Source organism: Staurois parvus, unplaced genomic scaffold (assembly GCF_062004578.1).
Source record: "Staurois parvus isolate SC_StPar_1 unplaced genomic scaffold, SC_StPar_1.0 ptg000697l, whole genome shotgun sequence".
Taxonomy (NCBI): Eukaryota; Metazoa; Chordata; class Amphibia; order Anura; family Ranidae; genus Staurois; species Staurois parvus.
In genome coordinates, this window is record NW_028318493.1 from 5,016,982 (window position 1) to 5,035,092 (window position 18,111).

The 18,111-nt window shown below is 41.6% G+C and overlaps 1 protein-coding gene across 4 annotated transcripts in view; it reads right to left on the bottom strand.

Annotated features, from left to right (window-relative positions):
- The window catches only part of VTI1A (vesicle transport through interaction with t-SNAREs 1A), a 734,144-nt gene that overhangs the window by 266,049 nt on the left and 449,984 nt on the right, over window positions 1-18,111 (bottom strand). For 2 of the 4 annotated variants that reach the window (XM_089653082.1, XM_089653081.1), the window contains one exon: window positions 15,471-15,543. In XM_089653082.1, coding sequence (XP_089509208.1) covers window positions 15,478-15,543 — 66 coding nt within the window. In that variant the 3' untranslated portion in view covers window positions 15,471-15,477. The remainder of the gene's footprint in view (window positions 1-15,470; window positions 15,544-18,111) is intronic. The other 2 variants (XM_089653080.1, XM_089653079.1) reach the window with 1 other exon arrangement.

Sequence of the window (18,111 nt, forward strand, 5' to 3'; positions counted from 1 at the left end):
TGGTCGCTGACGCACCCAGGAGACTTTATTATAGGAAGACTGATAGTGGTGCTATAATTAAACTTAAATAGGATGTAACAAACCACAACGATGAGTGACAAAGCCATTAAGGGCTAAGAGTCTGCCTTCGCCACCACTAATGCAAACGGCATCCTTGACAGGATCTGTCAATGGACCGCATTGTATGGTGCGTCCTACGTGTTGGCTCAGCGAAGTGCAGGTGCGGCCTAAAAAGACTCCGTGTTTCCAGGAAGACAACAGAAAGCGTAACTCCATTGTGGTCCACTCTGTCGTACGTAAACCCCTGGGCCGGCCTAGATTCTTATCAAGGTCTGCAAATCCTCCTATTTTATAACTTTTCACAGATTTTACAAGTTGGAATTCTTAGGCAATAAGTGATGTTGTCTCCTGAGGCTCGGCCTGACAGTGAATTTATCTGCTCCAGATGTTTTCTTCATTAGGAAATAGAGGAGTTTTCTTAATAAAATCTGGAGAGGAGATGGGACGATGAGGAGGGCTGCACGTCATTACCATCTCACTCTCCGTTTTTGCAGGCAAGGATCTGATTTTCAAATGGGGAAGGGGGTGGGGGAAAATCTAATGGTTGATTGTAGGTTGAGTTAATTATCTTGTTTGCTAGAAATCCTAAACCACCGAGAATTTTGGTTGCTGGGTTGAGTATCTATTACGAAAACACAATTTAGACCTCCTGAACAATCCCTTATAACATTAACTCTTTAGGTGGTAAACCACTATATTCTTAAAGGGAAACTGCAGTTGTTTTTAGACATGCATTATAATAGTATCCAAAAAGTAAATCTGTGCTTTGCCCATGCAGGCCAAAGTAACAGGTTTGTTTTACCCCCACTTCACATCTATGCGGGTGGTTCCGCTGCGGATCCGCACGAAAATCCGTACAGCCACACCACCTGCACAGAGAATTGCAGACCTGCGGGCGGGTGCCATTAGTTCTAATGGCACGCCGCCCACACTGGAAATCGCAACCGTACTGGGAACCGAGGTTCCCGTACGGGCTGCGTTTTCCAAATTAGTGCAGGGACTTCTTCCCTGCGTGTCACGGGCACGGGAGTCCATTCAAATGGGCTCTCGTGCCCGTGCAAAACGCGGCCCGCACGGCCACATATATGTGAATCAAGGGTTAATGCACACCTCCACAGGCGCAAAATACTTACCTAATGCTTTCCTGCCGTTCTGTTCAGTTTCATTCAGCTGCTCAGAGTAAAAGGAAAGTATTGGCATTGCAACTAACATAGTTTTAACTACTTTAAACAAATAGATTGATCAATGATTTTACACTAGGAGGATTGTTCTTAATTCATAATATGTTGCATTGAATAATGAGATGGCGAAAACAGGAGGTGGTCACATTTGTAAGACTTCTCAAGGGAGAGAACAGGAAATTAACAAAAAGTGCAAAAATAGGTCAACTGGGTCTGGTGAATGAGTTTGCGCTCACTGAGGGGAAGCATGGAGGTGATTGGTACAAGTGGACACTCGATTAAATAAGGACTGTAATTCACTTGGCCGGCCTTTTTCAATCCTTTTAGTTAGTAGGAAGTCTTGAAATAATTTTTTAGGACTCAGGGAAACCCTGCCAATAATTATATCTACCGCTCATGGGACATTAACCTCCCTAGTGGTCTGATTATGTCTATATTTCTGTGCTCAAAGCGGTACATTTTTTTACATGGAAATATGTATTTTTTTTTATTGTAGGCCTGTAATTTTTAGGAATAACTCACTGAAATCTGTCCGGACAAGAGTCTAGTAAACATCCCGGGTAGGATAAAATTTGAAACACGAAATCATAAATTATAATTTAATAAATAATCATAAAAAATAATAATATAATAATAATAAGAAATTTAATTTAATAATATAATCAAACCAAAAATACTGACATTTGAAATATAGCGCCAAGTTCGCACATCGCTGAGCAAAGTCGCAGAATCGTTTTCAGTGTCTGATGAGGAATTTCCCCACGAATCATTATCACTCAATTCTGCAAGTGGTTCTGATTTACTATCGCTGTTCTCTAGCCGGTCTAAAACCGCTTTTGACCTAAAGGGACGCTTTTTGGACACCATGGACGTTTCTCAGTTTCCAGGCAGAAAGAACAGTAAAAATGCAGGCAGGGCGCCGGACAAAATGTATGTGAAATGGTTTGATACAGTAATGTTGTACTATGTTATTTTAGTGTATTTAGTGAATGTCACTTTTTGTTATTTTCAAATTTCCCGCCGTTCCGTCCCTGTACGTCCCGACGCTCGCAGGGGACGGAACCCAGATGACAGATGCCGGCATCCTCTGGAGGACATTGCCGGGGACACTGCAGGAGGGACATTGCGGGAGCCCAGGACAAGGTAAGTGAAGAACAGATCCCGGAGCAGCGCTGCAGTGTATTCCCGAGTGTAGCTCGGGGTTACCGCTTGTGGTACTGAAACTTTACCCCGAGCTACACTTGGGAATACCGACAGGGAGGTTAAAGTAAGCAGTAAGTTGTGGACAGAATAAACAAAAGAATAATGAGGAAAAAAGGTGGCATGCTTAGCCACATGCCACATGCTTAGCCACATTTACACTAGTGGTCAATGGGAAAAATACCCCCTTACAGATAGCTGAAAAGATCACTGGTGTCAGTGATAACTTATCGAAGAGGCAGAAAACTGCTCAGTGCACTAGCAACCTCTGAAGCAACCCTAGGATTCCACAGAACCTTGGTTGAGAAAGGTTGCATGGGACATTCAAAATTTTAGAAAATATATGTGCAAAACAGGACTGAGAAACTGTCCAACTTCATGGACTTTTGGTCTAAATGAGGTTAACTTTGATATTTTATAAACAGGTAAAAAAAAATGATTTTTGGAGAAGGGTATATTTGGTATAAGAGAACTCTTAGCACATTAGAGGTTCTAAAAGGAAAGTCTTGTTGCCGGAGTTGTAGTTTACAGAGGGCTATGGAAGCAGGGCCAGAGGTACCCTGAGGAGGCTTAGGAAGCTGCCTTAGAGTGCCAGCATAGGGATGGTGGTATAATCTGAATCCCCAGCGACTCTTTAATTGTCCTTCAGACACACTTCTTTTTTTTTTCTACACACTCCCGGCCGCTGTACCAGTTGGTAGTGTATATACTTTGGTAAAGCGGACTGTCGGTTTTCATGTAGAAGTGATACAAGTGGCTGTGAAGCCAACTAAGACTTCCACAACTACTGCCATGATGTGCCACCCATCATGTGACCCCCCTTGCCATGTTCACCGGGCTCCGCTGTCCCATCTGCAGGCCGGTGCAGTCATAGTGGGTGTTGCTGGAAAGCTGGGCGGGAGCTCAGTGGACCGCCGTCCATTAAACTTCTCTCTTGTGCGCAAGCCAGGAAGTGACGTGTATGATGTCACATCCTGATCATGAGCTGTCAATCACCGGGATAACTGCCTGGAAAGCAGCTGATAGAACAACATCTGTGTTCCATCAGCTGCAGTGGAGTACAGAGGAGTACAGGGGGCTATTGGGCGATTGGCCACCAATGTGATGTAAAAAAAATAAACAAAAAAGTTTTAGACATTTAAAGAGACACATAAAAAATGCACCTTCACCTGTGTAGACAAAAATCCTTGCACTGGCCCTGTATGGAAATCCTATGTTACAGCATCGATCGGCCCACTGCTGTCACATGAAGTGAGACCAACCACTATTTTGGCTGACGGGGGCACACATTCCCACAGAGATTCCAAAATCTGGTGGGAAGTCCCCAGGTGATTTTGACAATGTGGAATTAGGGTTGGTACACTCTTTCTCCTTTTCTGCTAGTGCCCTCTGATATAGGGCTGTTGGAAAAGGGTCATAGACTTGTTACAACAAATTCTAGCACTAGAGTTTCCATTAAATCGGATCCATTTTCTCCTCAACCCCCTTTTCTCTAACAGATCGAAATCCTGTAAGAAACTGGCAGCACATATTCTCATGGCAGCAAGACAGTAGAACCTTCTCCGATGGAGGAGAGATACACCTCCATGTCAGATGGGCTTAATTAATAATATTGAGGTCAGAAGGCTGGAGAATCTGACAGCTAGACTTTGGGGCAGGATGGATAAGTTCCTACAACTGTGGGCCCCTGGGATCAATCAGAGCATGACTATACCCACTCTTCAACTTTTTCTGACACCAGTCATCTGTAGAACCTTATGCAATCTGATTTCAACTCCTATATAGTTGTTAAATGATTAATTTCTTTTTTCTGTTTTGTTTCTGTTCATGTTTGAGAATGTATAGACACCAATGTCTATGGTAGTCACCTTAGGAAACCCTGCTTGTTATTCATGAGGCTTCTTTTTATGCAGTAATAAGGGCTTCTTGTTAGATTCCATTGATGCTACAAGTGAAATATTCTGTATGCTGAAACAACTAAATACATGCAATTTTTAAATTCTAATTCTGAATTCTAAATTTGTAATTTTTTTTTGTATGTTTCTGGGAACCCTAGAACCAGTTCACTGGTGGTCACTGGGATACCCCTCTACATTTGTGGTCAGTAGGAAGAATGCACCCCTTACACACAGTTAAAAAGACCTCCAAGACCCAGAATCATTGGTGTCATGCAGATGGCTCCATAACTGCAGGAACTGTCACATGTGAGGTCAATCAGCCACAGCTTAAGGAACCCCTAGCACCTCTAATGAAACCCTAGGATAGAAATTGTCAATATGGCGCGATGGGTGCAGCCTGAGTTGAGATAAACTACATTGATGGAAAGCACAGAGTGGTCCAAATCCTTAGAACAAATTCTATGGCTTTAGGGACAGCTTAAGAAACCAACCCAGCACACTTAAGGAAACACTTCTGAGAGATCGAAGAGATCTCTGAGTGGCAAACAGACAAAAAGAGCAAAGTGTGCAGACTAACTTTAGTGGATGTGAAGACAAGTAGCAACTTGCATGAAGTAAGATGACATATGCTTATCATGGTTCTCAAAAGTATTCCCAGCTGGGGAAGACACCAAGGAAGCTGTCACAATGGATACACTAGATATGGTCTGGATAGCACCTTCAATAGCTAAGAAAGAAAGCAAGGAGGCGCCAATCTAAGTGCAGCAAGGTCGATACAGTACACAATACTTGGCAACTCACAGCATATGGATGTGAGGATCGATCCACACGTGCTACTTCCTGCTTCTTGTCCTGAGGCTGCCTAGTCACCCCAGCTACCACAGTCCACCCCTTGCAGCAGCTCCATCTTGGGATCCTGAATGCCTCCTTCTACCAGCTGCTGATGCATTAATGACTGTAATGCATTGTGTGCTGTGTCCACCTCTCCACCTTGCTGCACTTAGATAGGCACCCCCTTGTTGTCTCTCTTTGCTATTGCAGGTGGCATCCAGACCATATCCAGTGTATCCATTGTTTCCTTGGTGTCCTCCACAGATTGAGAACCACGATAAGCATATTTCACCCTGCTTTCTGTGAGTTGCTAATTGTCTTCCTTTAATAAATGTTTATATACCCACTATACTTAGTCTGCACACTTTGCTCTTTTTGTCTGAAGGAACCCTAGTTTGAGAATGGCTGTTCTATCTTCTGTAACTGGATTCTGCTGTAAAACAATAAAAAAAAAGAAAAATCTAATAAAAGTGCAAAATAAAAAAAAACATAGTGAAAATCCTGCTTGGTAGAGTGGAGGCTATTATAGAGGACAATGGAGAACTCCATATTTATAGCCATGGTTTTGGAAAAGGATATCCTATAAGCTCAACTAGTGTATACATATTTAGACAACTAAACAAGAAATAGCACACACTGAATATTTAGGTTAATCTCTTCCTTAAGTACATCTAAAAAAACCATAAAAACCCTTTAAGTAATGGTTTATTTTAACAAGTCCATTGCCCACTTCTGTGGTGTCCTAGTTGGTGTTTATGATGAACTCACACTCCGGCACAGCTCATGGATTATTTTTACTCTCTGCACTCCACCACTCAGCAGCTCCTAAAGGATTCAAAATGCTCTTAAAAAAATACATCTCAGCCTTTTTAGAAAATGTTCCTTGAGGTTTCTTTTCTGCTTTTTTTTGTTATTTCTTTTAAAAGAGGAAGCTCTGAGGAAACAAATAGGCGACTGTAAAGATCCATTTTAAGAAGGAAAAATAAACATGGAGCTGGGATGAACCGTAGCGAGAGGTGACTTTCTGTGTTATTTCTGGGTTTACCTTTCATACTGGCAAGCTTGGAATAATCGGAGCTTGGGGTCTGCGTGAAAAGTGGTGGTTTTAGGTGGATAAATGTGACTTTAAAAGAGTACAAATGAGGATTCTTGAGTCCACACAACCAGACTACTGATGACAAGATCATCGTTGAAGTTCATCCCAATTAGAGGACACAACAAAGTGGACCAATGTGTAGAGAGTAGATCACAGCCCTCGGCAGTCAGATCAGTACACAAGAATAACTGTCAAAATCAACTATATGTACATAACTTTTTGGCACAGGAACTGGTGTTCCCATTGGCAGATTACCCACTTTTCCTGCTTTAGCAACAGCTGTAAAATTTGGGATTTCTCATTACTCTCTGTCCATTAAAACCTGACACTATACAAATTGAAAAAAAAGTTTTAGTTTCAGATACACTTTAATGTAGTCCTAAACTGAAGTTTAATCTGCTTATAATTTGCGATTCATACTTTCCTCCCTCAACATCCTAATGCAATTTTTCAATAAAATCTGTTTTCATGACATACCTTATTTGAGACCAAATGACATCGTCACTAGTTCTGTGCTTCCCTATGCAATGCAGGCAGAGCATGGCTGGTGGGAGGGGCTAGCAGGGTGCTGTACATAGCTTCCTGAAATCATCACAGCACCCTGCCTCAGTACTCCTCTCAAAACCTTAATCTCTGATGCACGCAGTGGGCTGAGTCTTGAGAGGAATTATACAAATATCACAATGCCTTGATGGGTGAATGTCAGTTTGGAGGAATGGGCCTACCAAGGCAGGCTGTATTTGCATGAAGACCACTCTAGATAACGTCCATGTGTGTTGCTAAGCCTCCATGATTGAAGGAACTGAAATCCAATGAATGAAAGGGCTGGGCAGTAAGTCTGGCAAAGAAAGAACAAGATGATGCTAGGTGACCTGCATCCAGGAAATGAGCTTTATCTGACTTGTTGCAGCTTCTAATGCACATTGTGAGAAGCTCACAGTGTGCAGTGAAATAAGAGTAAGCCATTTCAGTCCAGGAAAGGAGCCGGTACAACTGCGCAAGACTGAAGGGGAGGCTGGAGGTCAGATTTAAATATATACTCACCAGCCACTTTATTAGGTACACCTGTTCAGTTGCTTGGTAACAAAAAATGCTAATCAGCCAATCACATGGCAGCAACTCAATGTATTTAGGCATCTAGTCATGATGAAGATGACTTGCTGACGTTCAAACCGAGCATCAGAATGGGGAAGAAATGGGATTTAAGTGACTTTGAACGTGGCATGGTGGTTGGTGCCAGACGGGCTGGTCTGAGTACTTCAAAAACAGCTGATCTACTGGGATTTTCATGCACAATCATCTCTAGGGTTTACAGAGAATGGTCCAAAAAAGAGAAAATATCTAGTGAACGGCAGTTGTGTGGAGGAAAATGCCTTGTTGATGTCAGAGGAGAATGGGCAGACTGGTTCAAGATGATAGGCAACAGTAACTCAAATAACCACTCGTTACACCCAAGGTATGTGGAATACCATCTCTGAACGTGCAACACGTCGAACCTTGAAGCAGATGGGCTACAGCAGCAGAAGACCACACCACGTGCCATTCCTGTTAGCTAAGAACAGGAAGCTGAGGTTACAATTCGCACAGGCTAACCCAAATTGGACAATAGAAGATTGGAAAAAGGTTTCCTGGTCTGATGAGTCTGGATTCTCCTAGAGATGGTTGCACATGAAAATCCCAATAGATCAGCAGTTTTTTAAATACTCAGACCAGTCCGTCAAGCAATAACAACCATGCGACATTCAAAGTCACTTAAATCCCCATTTTGATGCTCGGTTTGAACTTCAGCAAGTTGTCTTCACCACGTCTAGATGCCTAAATTCACTGAGTTGCTGCCATGTGATTGGCTGATTAGCAATTTGTGTTACCAAGCACTTGAACAGCTGTACCTAATAAAGTGGCCGGTGAGTGTACATTGCTATATATTTGTGTGTGATAGGGTTGGATCCTCTGTCTGAACTTCACTGATGTTCATGCCCCTGGTGAGGAGACTCTCTTTCTGTATTTATCCTGGAGACTATTTTCACCAGGACAGAAAGTGATGGGAAATCCAAAATACCACAGTTGTCAACAGAATAGGAAATATACCAATTGAGACACCTGTTCTATTAAAGTGGTTCTAAAGGCTGAAGTTTTTGCATTATCTGCATTAAAAAACTGAGCAGTGCAGCCCCCCTCCCCCCCCCAGTCCCCACTTATACTTTTCTAAGCCAAATCTCAATACTGTGCTGTGTAAGAGAGCAGCGGCTTTCTTCTCTCTCTCCCTCCTCATAGGCTCAGAGACAGCAGCGGGAGCCATTGGCTCCTGCTGCTATCACTCACCGCCAGTGAGGAGGAAGTGGGAAGCTGAGCCGTGCTCTGTATGTCAATGGACACACAGAGCGAGACTCAGGAGCAAGCCTGTAGAAATGCCTCTATAGCAAGCACCTTGCTGTGGGTGCACTTGGAAGGGGGGGAGCCAAGAGCTCTGGGAGTGGACCTGAGAAGAGGCAGATCAGTGCTGCTTTGTGCAAAACCATTGCACGGAGAGGTAAGTATAACATTTTTAAATAAAAAAAAATAAAATGTGATCCTTTACAATCACTTTAATAAACTTTACTAGAACTTTGAAGTGGTATCTTCTTTTTGTTGCGTCTCTGAGCCAGGAATTGATGGGAAATGTTCCCAATGAGAAACAGCCAAAAAGAGGGTTTTACCATCCAGAACTAAAACTTTAATGATTCAATAACTCTGTCTAGTTTGTATTTCTGTATGTAAATGGGGGGGCAGCTATTTTTGTGCATTACATATGTAGGCTCTGCGTTAGTGGTGCTGATTGTGTTCTACTTTTTCTCACTGGAAGCTTATCAGTTTGATTGGCTGACAAAATGATTATTCAATGAGAAGATATAGAATTCAGTATAAATAATGTAGTAGTAGAAATAGGGTACAGCAAGCATGTAAGAATGGGAATATTGCATCAAACATTATTTTTAGGTAAATGGCTTGATAAGAACTCAAAACATATGCTCAAAATAAATAATCTAGCTCACTCATATAACTCAGAAAGGGTGTTCAACAAGATTCAGTTGTTTGTGTTCACTGGACACCCACTTTTTCAAACATTCTGTTCACTATATAAGTAGGATCATTTCATCATCCTCCTTACTAAGACAATATAAAACTATCGCAGGATTACCTACATAATAAAGACAGCTGGGTATGATACAGAGTACCAATTGGTTACCATTACACATGCCAATTTCTGTTCTGTAAATGCAATGGTGAACCCAGGGTGTGTGTTGTTATCAGTCATTCAAGCATCCATACCTCTGAACTCCAACCAGCTGAGTGGTATGGGGGCAGAAGATTACAGCCTATCTCCTGGAAAAAAATGTTATATATTGCCCATTCAACATGTGAACATACAGCACTGAAAGATAAAAATCCAGCATGTTTGTATTCAAATTGATGGTCTCAGTGCCCATGCACTCTATATGCCACCTTCGGTCTCTCAATGGTCTGATAGTGCCTGTGCACTCTAGATGCCACCCCAGGTCAGTCATTGGTCTGACAGTGCTCATGTGCTCTATATGCCACCTTCGGTCAATCAATGGTCTGACAGTGTCCATGCGCTCTAGACGCCACATTAGGTCTATCAATGGTCTGATAGTGCCTGTGCACTCTAGATGCCACCCCAGGTCAGTCATTGGTTTGACAGTGATCATGCGTTTTAGATGCCACCCCAGGTCAGTCAATGGTCTGACAGTGCTCATGCGCTCTAGATGCCACCCCAGGTCAGTCAATGGTCTGACAGTGTCCATGCGCTCTAGACGCCACATTAGGTCTATCAATGGTCTGATAGTGCCTGTGCACTCTAGATGCCACCCCAGGTCAGTCATTGGTTTGAAGGTGCTCATGCGCTCTAGATGCCACCCCAGGTCAGTCAATGGTCTGACAGTGCTCATGCGCTCTAGATGCCACCCTAGGTCAGTCATTGGTCTGACAGTGCTCATGCGCTCTAGATGCCACCCCAGGTCAGTCATTGGTCTGACAGTGCTCATGCGCTCTAGATGCCACCCCAGGTCAGTCATTGGTCTGACAGTGCTCATGCGCTCTAGATGCCACCCCAGGTCAGTCAATGGTCTGACAGTGCTCATGCGCTCTAGATGCCACCTCAAGTAAGTCAATAGTCTGACAGTGTCCTTGTGTTCTAGATGCTACTTTAGGCTAATTAATTGTCTAACAAAGCTCATGTACCCTAGAAGTCACTTTAAGGCCAGTCCATGGTGTGATAGTGCCCACACACCCTAGATGCCACTTCTAGCCAGTCAGCAGTCAGACAGTGCCAAGCACTCTAGATGCTACCCTTTGTCAATTGATTGCCTTACAGTGCACATGTGCCCTAGATGCCACATTGGGTCAGTCTATGGATTGACAGTGACCATGCCCCCAAGCTGCCAACTTTTTTGTCAATCAATGGTCTGACAATGCCCACGCGCTCCAGATGTCCCCTTAGGCCAAATGATAGTCTGATGGTGCTCAAGCTCCCTAGATGCCACCTCTGGCCAATGAATATTATGACCATGCCCATGCTTCCTGGATACCATCTTACACCTAATAATGGCTTTATAGTGCTTACGCTCTCTAGATACCACCTTATGCCAAGTGATGATCGATGGTGATCAAATGCCCTACATGCCACCTTATGTCAATCAACTCTGGTAGATCCCACAAATCCAGATGCCACTTTAGAACAGTTGATGGTCTGACGGTGCACAAACGCCCAGATGGCATCTTAGGCCCATCAACAGCTTTGGCCTTTAAAAAAAAATCTATGAATCTGAAGGTGTCTACAGCCCATTTTGACTCTGAAACTGAAAGATTTTATCATGATCTCGCCGCTCTCCATTTCCAAATAACCTCCAAATGAATCCAAATGAGCAGTTAAGAAAGGATTCCCCGCATCCGATAACAGCATCCGCTTCTCTCCTCGCAAGGTGCGGTACATCAAGCAGAAAGAGAAGCTCGGGGACGGCTGATGCCATAAATCCTTATTTCAGCCACTCGCCTAAAAGGCCGGAACGGCTAGAATAAACTATTTTCTCTAAATGTTATGTCTGATTAATCCCGGGCGCTAAGTGACAACTGAACTTTAACATTAATATGATATTATTTAAATAACGGGCGCTTTTTTTTGTTTCCGCTAAAAATGATGAATGATTTTGAGACAGCTCAATCGACATGAAGCGAAGGGCTCCTTTAATGAGATTTGACAAAACGAAAGACGTGCGGCGGGTATTTGTTACAGCTCATGTGGCTGAGGACCGGGCTGGGGAGACCTCCGACCCCCCCCTCCTGCCTGATTGTCTACACGCACCGGAGCATCTATATCAATTGCTCTGCTTCTCCCGGCAGGATTTCACATTTAGATGGTGTCATTTTCATATTACTCTTAATCAGTCCATCCTGTGGGCCTGAACTGCAGAGGTGGGAGGTTGAGGAAACGTTGGAGTTAACCCATTCTTTGGTGTCGTGGGTTAAGATGACTGTCATGGTTTGAGGACCTACAGTAAGTGTAATGTTTTTGTTTTTTTAAGAGGGACAGGTAAAATCCTACTACTCAGTCCTTGAAACTTTTTGGCCAATTCAATTTAATCTGAACGTACTATTGGTCTTTGCATTTGCTTCATCTCAAGAGAGGCAAGGTGTAGCATTTGTGCTTTATGCGCACTTTCTAGCATCTTAAAGCTGAACTCCAGGAAAACAGCTGTGTGTGTGTGTGTATATATATATATATATATATATACACACACACACACACACACACATATATATATATATATATATATATATATACACATATATATAGATATACAGTATATAGGCTTTTTTTACCTGTCAAAGGATTTTTATTTCTGTCCCATCCAGTTTTCCAGTTCCAAGGTTTACACAGCACGGCAGTGCAGGAATCCTGATTTAATTCTCTGCTAGAGTTAAAGTGGAGCTTCACCGTACACCCCCAGATCATCTGCCCTGATCTGCAATGGGAATTGGCACTTTTTTTTAGCCCCCCTTTTTTTTTTCTACACATTACACCTACCCTGCCCACCTGCTCTCATTCTTGCCTAGGCAAAGATGATGTGTCCCTGCCTGATGTCTCAGGCTTCTGGGATTTTAAGTTACATATCCCATAAAGCTGCTGGAGTAGGGAATAACAGTGGCCGGTTCGCGGAGCTGTGCTTGTCATCAGAAGCCAGCTTCCTGAACCCGGAAGAGGCAACCAGCTTCTGTTGACTGCGGAGGAATCAGATGGTGCTGTAGGACCCAGGCTGCTACACCTTAACAGTGGACAACAGCAAGACCATGCTGGATCCACTGGGCAGGTGAGTATCTGAATCCAGGACAAAACAGCATGATAGGCAAGGAAAGCTAAAAATAAATAAATTATATATATATATCAAAGGAGCACTAGAAGTTCCTCTTTAAGTAACACATACAGGTCTGTCTTATCTTTCCTCCAGTCTGTGACTGGACAGGAAGTGGAGAAGCAGCAGACTAATAAGCTCATCTCCCTGCTCTCTCTTCCTATGAGCATTCCCTTTGTTAACACACACACATATATATACACACACACACACACACACACACACACACACACACACACACACACACACATATATATACAGTATATATATATATATATATACACACACACACATATATATATATATATACACACACACACACACACATATATATATATATATAAACACACACACACACACACACATATATATATATATATATATATATATATATATATATATATATATATATATATATATACACACACACACACACATATATATATATATATATATATATATATATATATATATACAGGAATCCTGATTTAAGTCTGTGTTAGAGTTAAAATTGATCTTCACCCCACACCCCCAGATCATCTGCCCTCATCTGCAATGGGAATTGGCACTGATTGGCTCCTTGCTCTTCTCCCTTCCCCATTTAAATCCTCAGGCTGATGACCAGCATCATTCAAACTGCTTCCTCTGAGCCTAGGTTGTCTGGATTTGTCATAGCCTGTGACTAGACAGTGAAAAGAGAAGCAGCACAAAGGGGTTGATTTACTAAATGCAAATAGGCTGTGTACTGCAAGTGCGCTAAAAATTGCAGTTGCTCTAGATCGGAGTGGAACATGCAAGGAAAAAAAAACAGCATTTTTACTTGCACATGATTGGATGAAAGAAATCAGCAGAGCTTCGCCCCATTTCAGAGCTTCCCCTTAGATATAAAGCAACTGCATTTGCAGTGCACAGTATATTTACCTTTAGTAAATCAACCCCAATGATGAGATCATCTCTCTGTCACTTTAAAGGGACATTTAAAGGGCTGGCTCTTTCCTCCTATCAGCATACTTCTTGTTAGCACATGAACTGACTGGCTCCATGTGCTGCTTCTTCCTCTCATGCTTCAACTCTGCTGTACAGGGACTGTAAGAGGCTGAGACTAGGTCAAATTCAGGTACTTCCACTGCTTCCATTAAAATTCCATTCAGTTAATTTTCATTAATTAACATCTCTTGATTTCTTTTTTGAAATTAAATTAGTTTCTGATTTTTGTCTATCCTATTTTGTCTAGATGGATGTTTGATGTCCTCTCTTATGGTTGTGAATGTATAGGTCAAATAGATCTTTGTTAGGTTATACCTATATATCCTTCTAAAGCATTTAACAGGTAAAATTGCCCAAAGTTTATCTCAACCTATTGAATTATGATCTCTGCATATCTTCCGTTAAATTTAATTAATCTTTTTTTGTCTATCCCATTGTGCCTAGATGATATCTGATGCCCATTATATCCTCTACAACTGTTTTGGACATGTAGGCCAATTAAGATCTTTTTTTTAGGTCATTTTCTCCTAGCTCTGTGAGCTTTCATATCCAGGGTGAGCCATTGAGTCCCATATATATGTATATATATTTGATTAAATACCTTGTATTGGATATATTAAAGTTGTTTGGTAATTGAACAATTTTCCTTTGATATACCTTTAGAGTGCCTTGGCGGTAGAAATTTCCTCACAAAATCTCCCCTGAAGAAGCCCATGAGGGCGAAACATGTAGGAAGTATACGACATTTACCTAACCAAGTTTGAATCTCAGTTGGTATTCTTAGAATTGAAATTGTTTTTATGTTTCTGTACTTTTTCCTTTCTTGTGTTTTTTACCAAAATACGAAATAAAAATGATATAACTTTTAATGTGTGGTATTCATGTCTATGCACTCGGAAAGTCCCATCTTCTCTATTGAATATTTGCAATTTTAAGGGCTGTGGTGCAATAATCATATCTGGTCACTCGCTCGCCACTTCACTGTTTCCATTAAAAAACTGTACATAATAATGTTTATATAATTACAGAGCTGCAAGAATGTGTGTGCTTGCATATGAAAGTTGTTTAGTAATTGAACAATTTTCCTTTGATATACCTTTAGACTGCCTTGGCGGTAGAAATTTCCTCACAAAATCTCCCCTGAAGAAGCCCGTGAGGGCGAAACATGTAGGAAGTATATGACATTTACCTAACCAAGTTTGAATCTCAGTTGGTATTCTTAGAATTCAAATTGTTTTTATGTTTCTGTACTTTTTCCTTTCTTGTGTTTTTTACCAAAATACGAAATAAAAATTATATAACTTTTAATGTGTGGTATTTATGTCTATGCACCCTGAAAGTCCCATCTTCTCTATTGAATATTTGCAATTTTAAGGGATGTGGTGCAATAATCATATCTGGTCACTCGCTCGCCACTTCACTGTTTCCATTAAAACTCTACATAATAATGTTTATATAATTATAGAGCTGCAATAATGTGTGTGCTTTTTTTTTTTATCTGCCAAGAGTTCGGCGTGAACAATCTTTACAGGAAACAATTTAATCTAATTAGGTTAACAATATCATGGCATGCCGCTATGAAAATAATTGATCCAAAACATTTTTTCAAGCATATGGTCCCTGAATAAAAGAAATATGAACACAAATATTTTTCTCTGTATAAATTCATGTTTGAGTTTTCAAACAGACTAAAAATTTATGTGATGCTTTTTGCAACTTCTGACAATCGCCGAGGTTCACAGATATGTCAATTCATGCAGTGGGATTTCATGCATGTCGACCACCGAGGAACAAGGAAATATCTCCCTACCTTCGTCTTACCTTCGTAACATTCCCGTCAGAATCCTGGAGCTTTTCCCCAGATTTGTGTCGGTTTCCCTGAGCTAAGGAGGGAAAAGGAGGTCTTAGTTATCAAATAACAAACAGCTATAAAAGATTAGCAAGAAAATGAATAGTAATAAATAAAAAGGAAAATCTCCTTTTGTGATTTGATCCCCTACATGTAGTAAATGAGTCCTGACCAATCAAAACACTGTAGAAATTAAAAACAGGGCCCCCATCGTTCCACCACAATACCAGACTTAGCCAGTAGGTGGCTATGTATGCGGTTGTTAATAATAGGAACCGAGACTACAGTACTCAGAAACACTTATAATGGACTCTTCATGGCATATGGAAGGTCCACTTTTTTGCCAGCCCCTGACTCCACACAGAGTTCGCTTTCAAAGCGATCTGTAAATAAAACATTCGCCCCAAAAAATCATGTGATGTCACCGGGCCTTTGGCAAACTTGGGTGCTTAAAAGCCTCCAAGAATGAACTCCATCACATTGTAAAAGTGCATTCTGGAAGGATTTTGAGCTCCAAGCTCTGCGATGTGACATCACCCATACCTCCAGGCTGTGTCAGAGGCCAGGGCTGGGTGTTTTTTGAGCAAATGGTTTGATTACAATGGCTTTAAAAGACATTTAAAGGGCTGGCAAAAAGGACCCATGGAAGGTATACTTCAAAGCGGGACAAAACTGTATCTGAGCACCACAAACCGAAAATGGTATTTAATTCATTTTCAATATTCAAAGAAAACTCCTCCATTCATTCTTGTTCTTGTCTCCATGCTTCAACATCCAAGTAGGCTCCACCGAGATTTTTTTCTCCTGGTTAAACGGTGGAGCCTACTTGGATGTTGAAGATTCCTATAGAGTGAATGCGAAAGAGGGTTTAGGATCCCTGTAAAACTCCTTAAAGGCTTTTCACTCACCAAGTTCTGGTGAGTGCATTTGATGTTGGTTTCTGCACAGGTGGAAGCTTATTTGGAATCTTTTGATCACATATGGACTTTTGGTGTTTGATAACAATATAATTAAGGATATGCACTATTAATTTATACACTTTATATAATAATAATTTATTTATGACTGGATTTTGAGCTGTTTATTTGTATTTTTTATGGTTTGTGTTTTCACAATTTGCACAGCAGCAGTTTAGATTTAGATTGTGCAGTTTTTGGCGCAGGAGTAAGTCTTATTACTCTTTTTGTGTGTAGGGGTTATATTTTAAATATACGTTCCTATCTATTTAATATGATGAGGGAATTTCAATCCAATTTAAGATTAAAGGACAACTGCATGTCCTACGGCTGGGGGGTTTTTATGCAAAGGTAGAACCTGGCAGGACCACACAGTGAAGATCTCAGGAGAAGGGCTAAAAAGTAAGTATTTAGATACATGGCTGCCATTCAAGGGGATAAGTGGAACATTTTAAGGATAAGTTCACCTTTCATAACATGTTACACCCCTGTACAGAGTGTAACATGTTATGAATGCACTGGCCCACGCTCCCCTGCTTTGACAGCTAGCAGGAGATCTTTTTCCCTCCTGGCTAGCTGTCAAATTAAAAAAACCCACAGCCATGCGGTGGTCACTGTGTTCTGCAAATGAGAAACTGCAAGTCCCGACAGCCTTACCCCTGGTTCACATATTCGCGTTTCTGCGTGCCGTGTTTTGTGCGGGCACGAGAGCCCATTCACCTCAGTTGTGATTTCCACTGCAGGCGGCATGCCTTTAGAATTAATGGCACCTGCCCGCGGGTCCGCATTTCCCTGTGTGGGTGGTGCGGCTGCACGGATATTTGTGCAGATCTGCAGCAGTACCACTCGCACATATGTGAACCTAGCCTTAGCAGTTGTCAGCTTGCAGTTCTCAATGAACCACCACGGCACTGTGGAGCGCCGTGGTAGTTCACTGAGTTTTCCTGTCAGTATATCTGCTTGGCCGTACATCCCGTATGGGGCAAGCAGATATAGTGACAGGTCTGCAGGAGACCTGCATGGCACCAGTGATCTGCTGATCGCTGGTGCAAGGATTTACAGGCACCTGCAACAAAAAATAATAAATGCACATTTTTTTACCTGCCAAAAAATATGCATTTATTATTTTTTGTATAAAGGTATAAAGGAATATGTAAAGCCCAAACTTTTTGTTTTAGATGGAATGGGGAAGGGTTAAAAAATCTTTTTTTGTGTATGTTTACTGCTGTCTTTCTCTCCAGCGAGATTCCCTTTACTTACTGTTCTGGAAAAGAAAAGAAGAAGAAATATCTTCAAATTGAAGGGAAATCATTTTTTAGTCTGTGTCCCCGCTGGAAGATTACCCTTTTACTACTTTTCTGTTACCAACTGTAAAATTTGGGATTTCCCATCACTTCCTGTCCTTGGAACATTGGTTTCCAGGACACACAGAGAGGACAAATCTCTCCAGCAGGGATGCAATAAAACAGACAGGGGTTCTAACCCTTCTCTACTCCATCCAAATTAAAGTTGTCCATAGACACACTTCAAAGCAACTATATAAGGCTTTGTTTCCACTTGTGCATTTTCAGATGTGACTTTGGTCACACAGAATTGCATGACAATTGTTTTCAATGGTATACAGCAATTAAATTGTGACCACACTA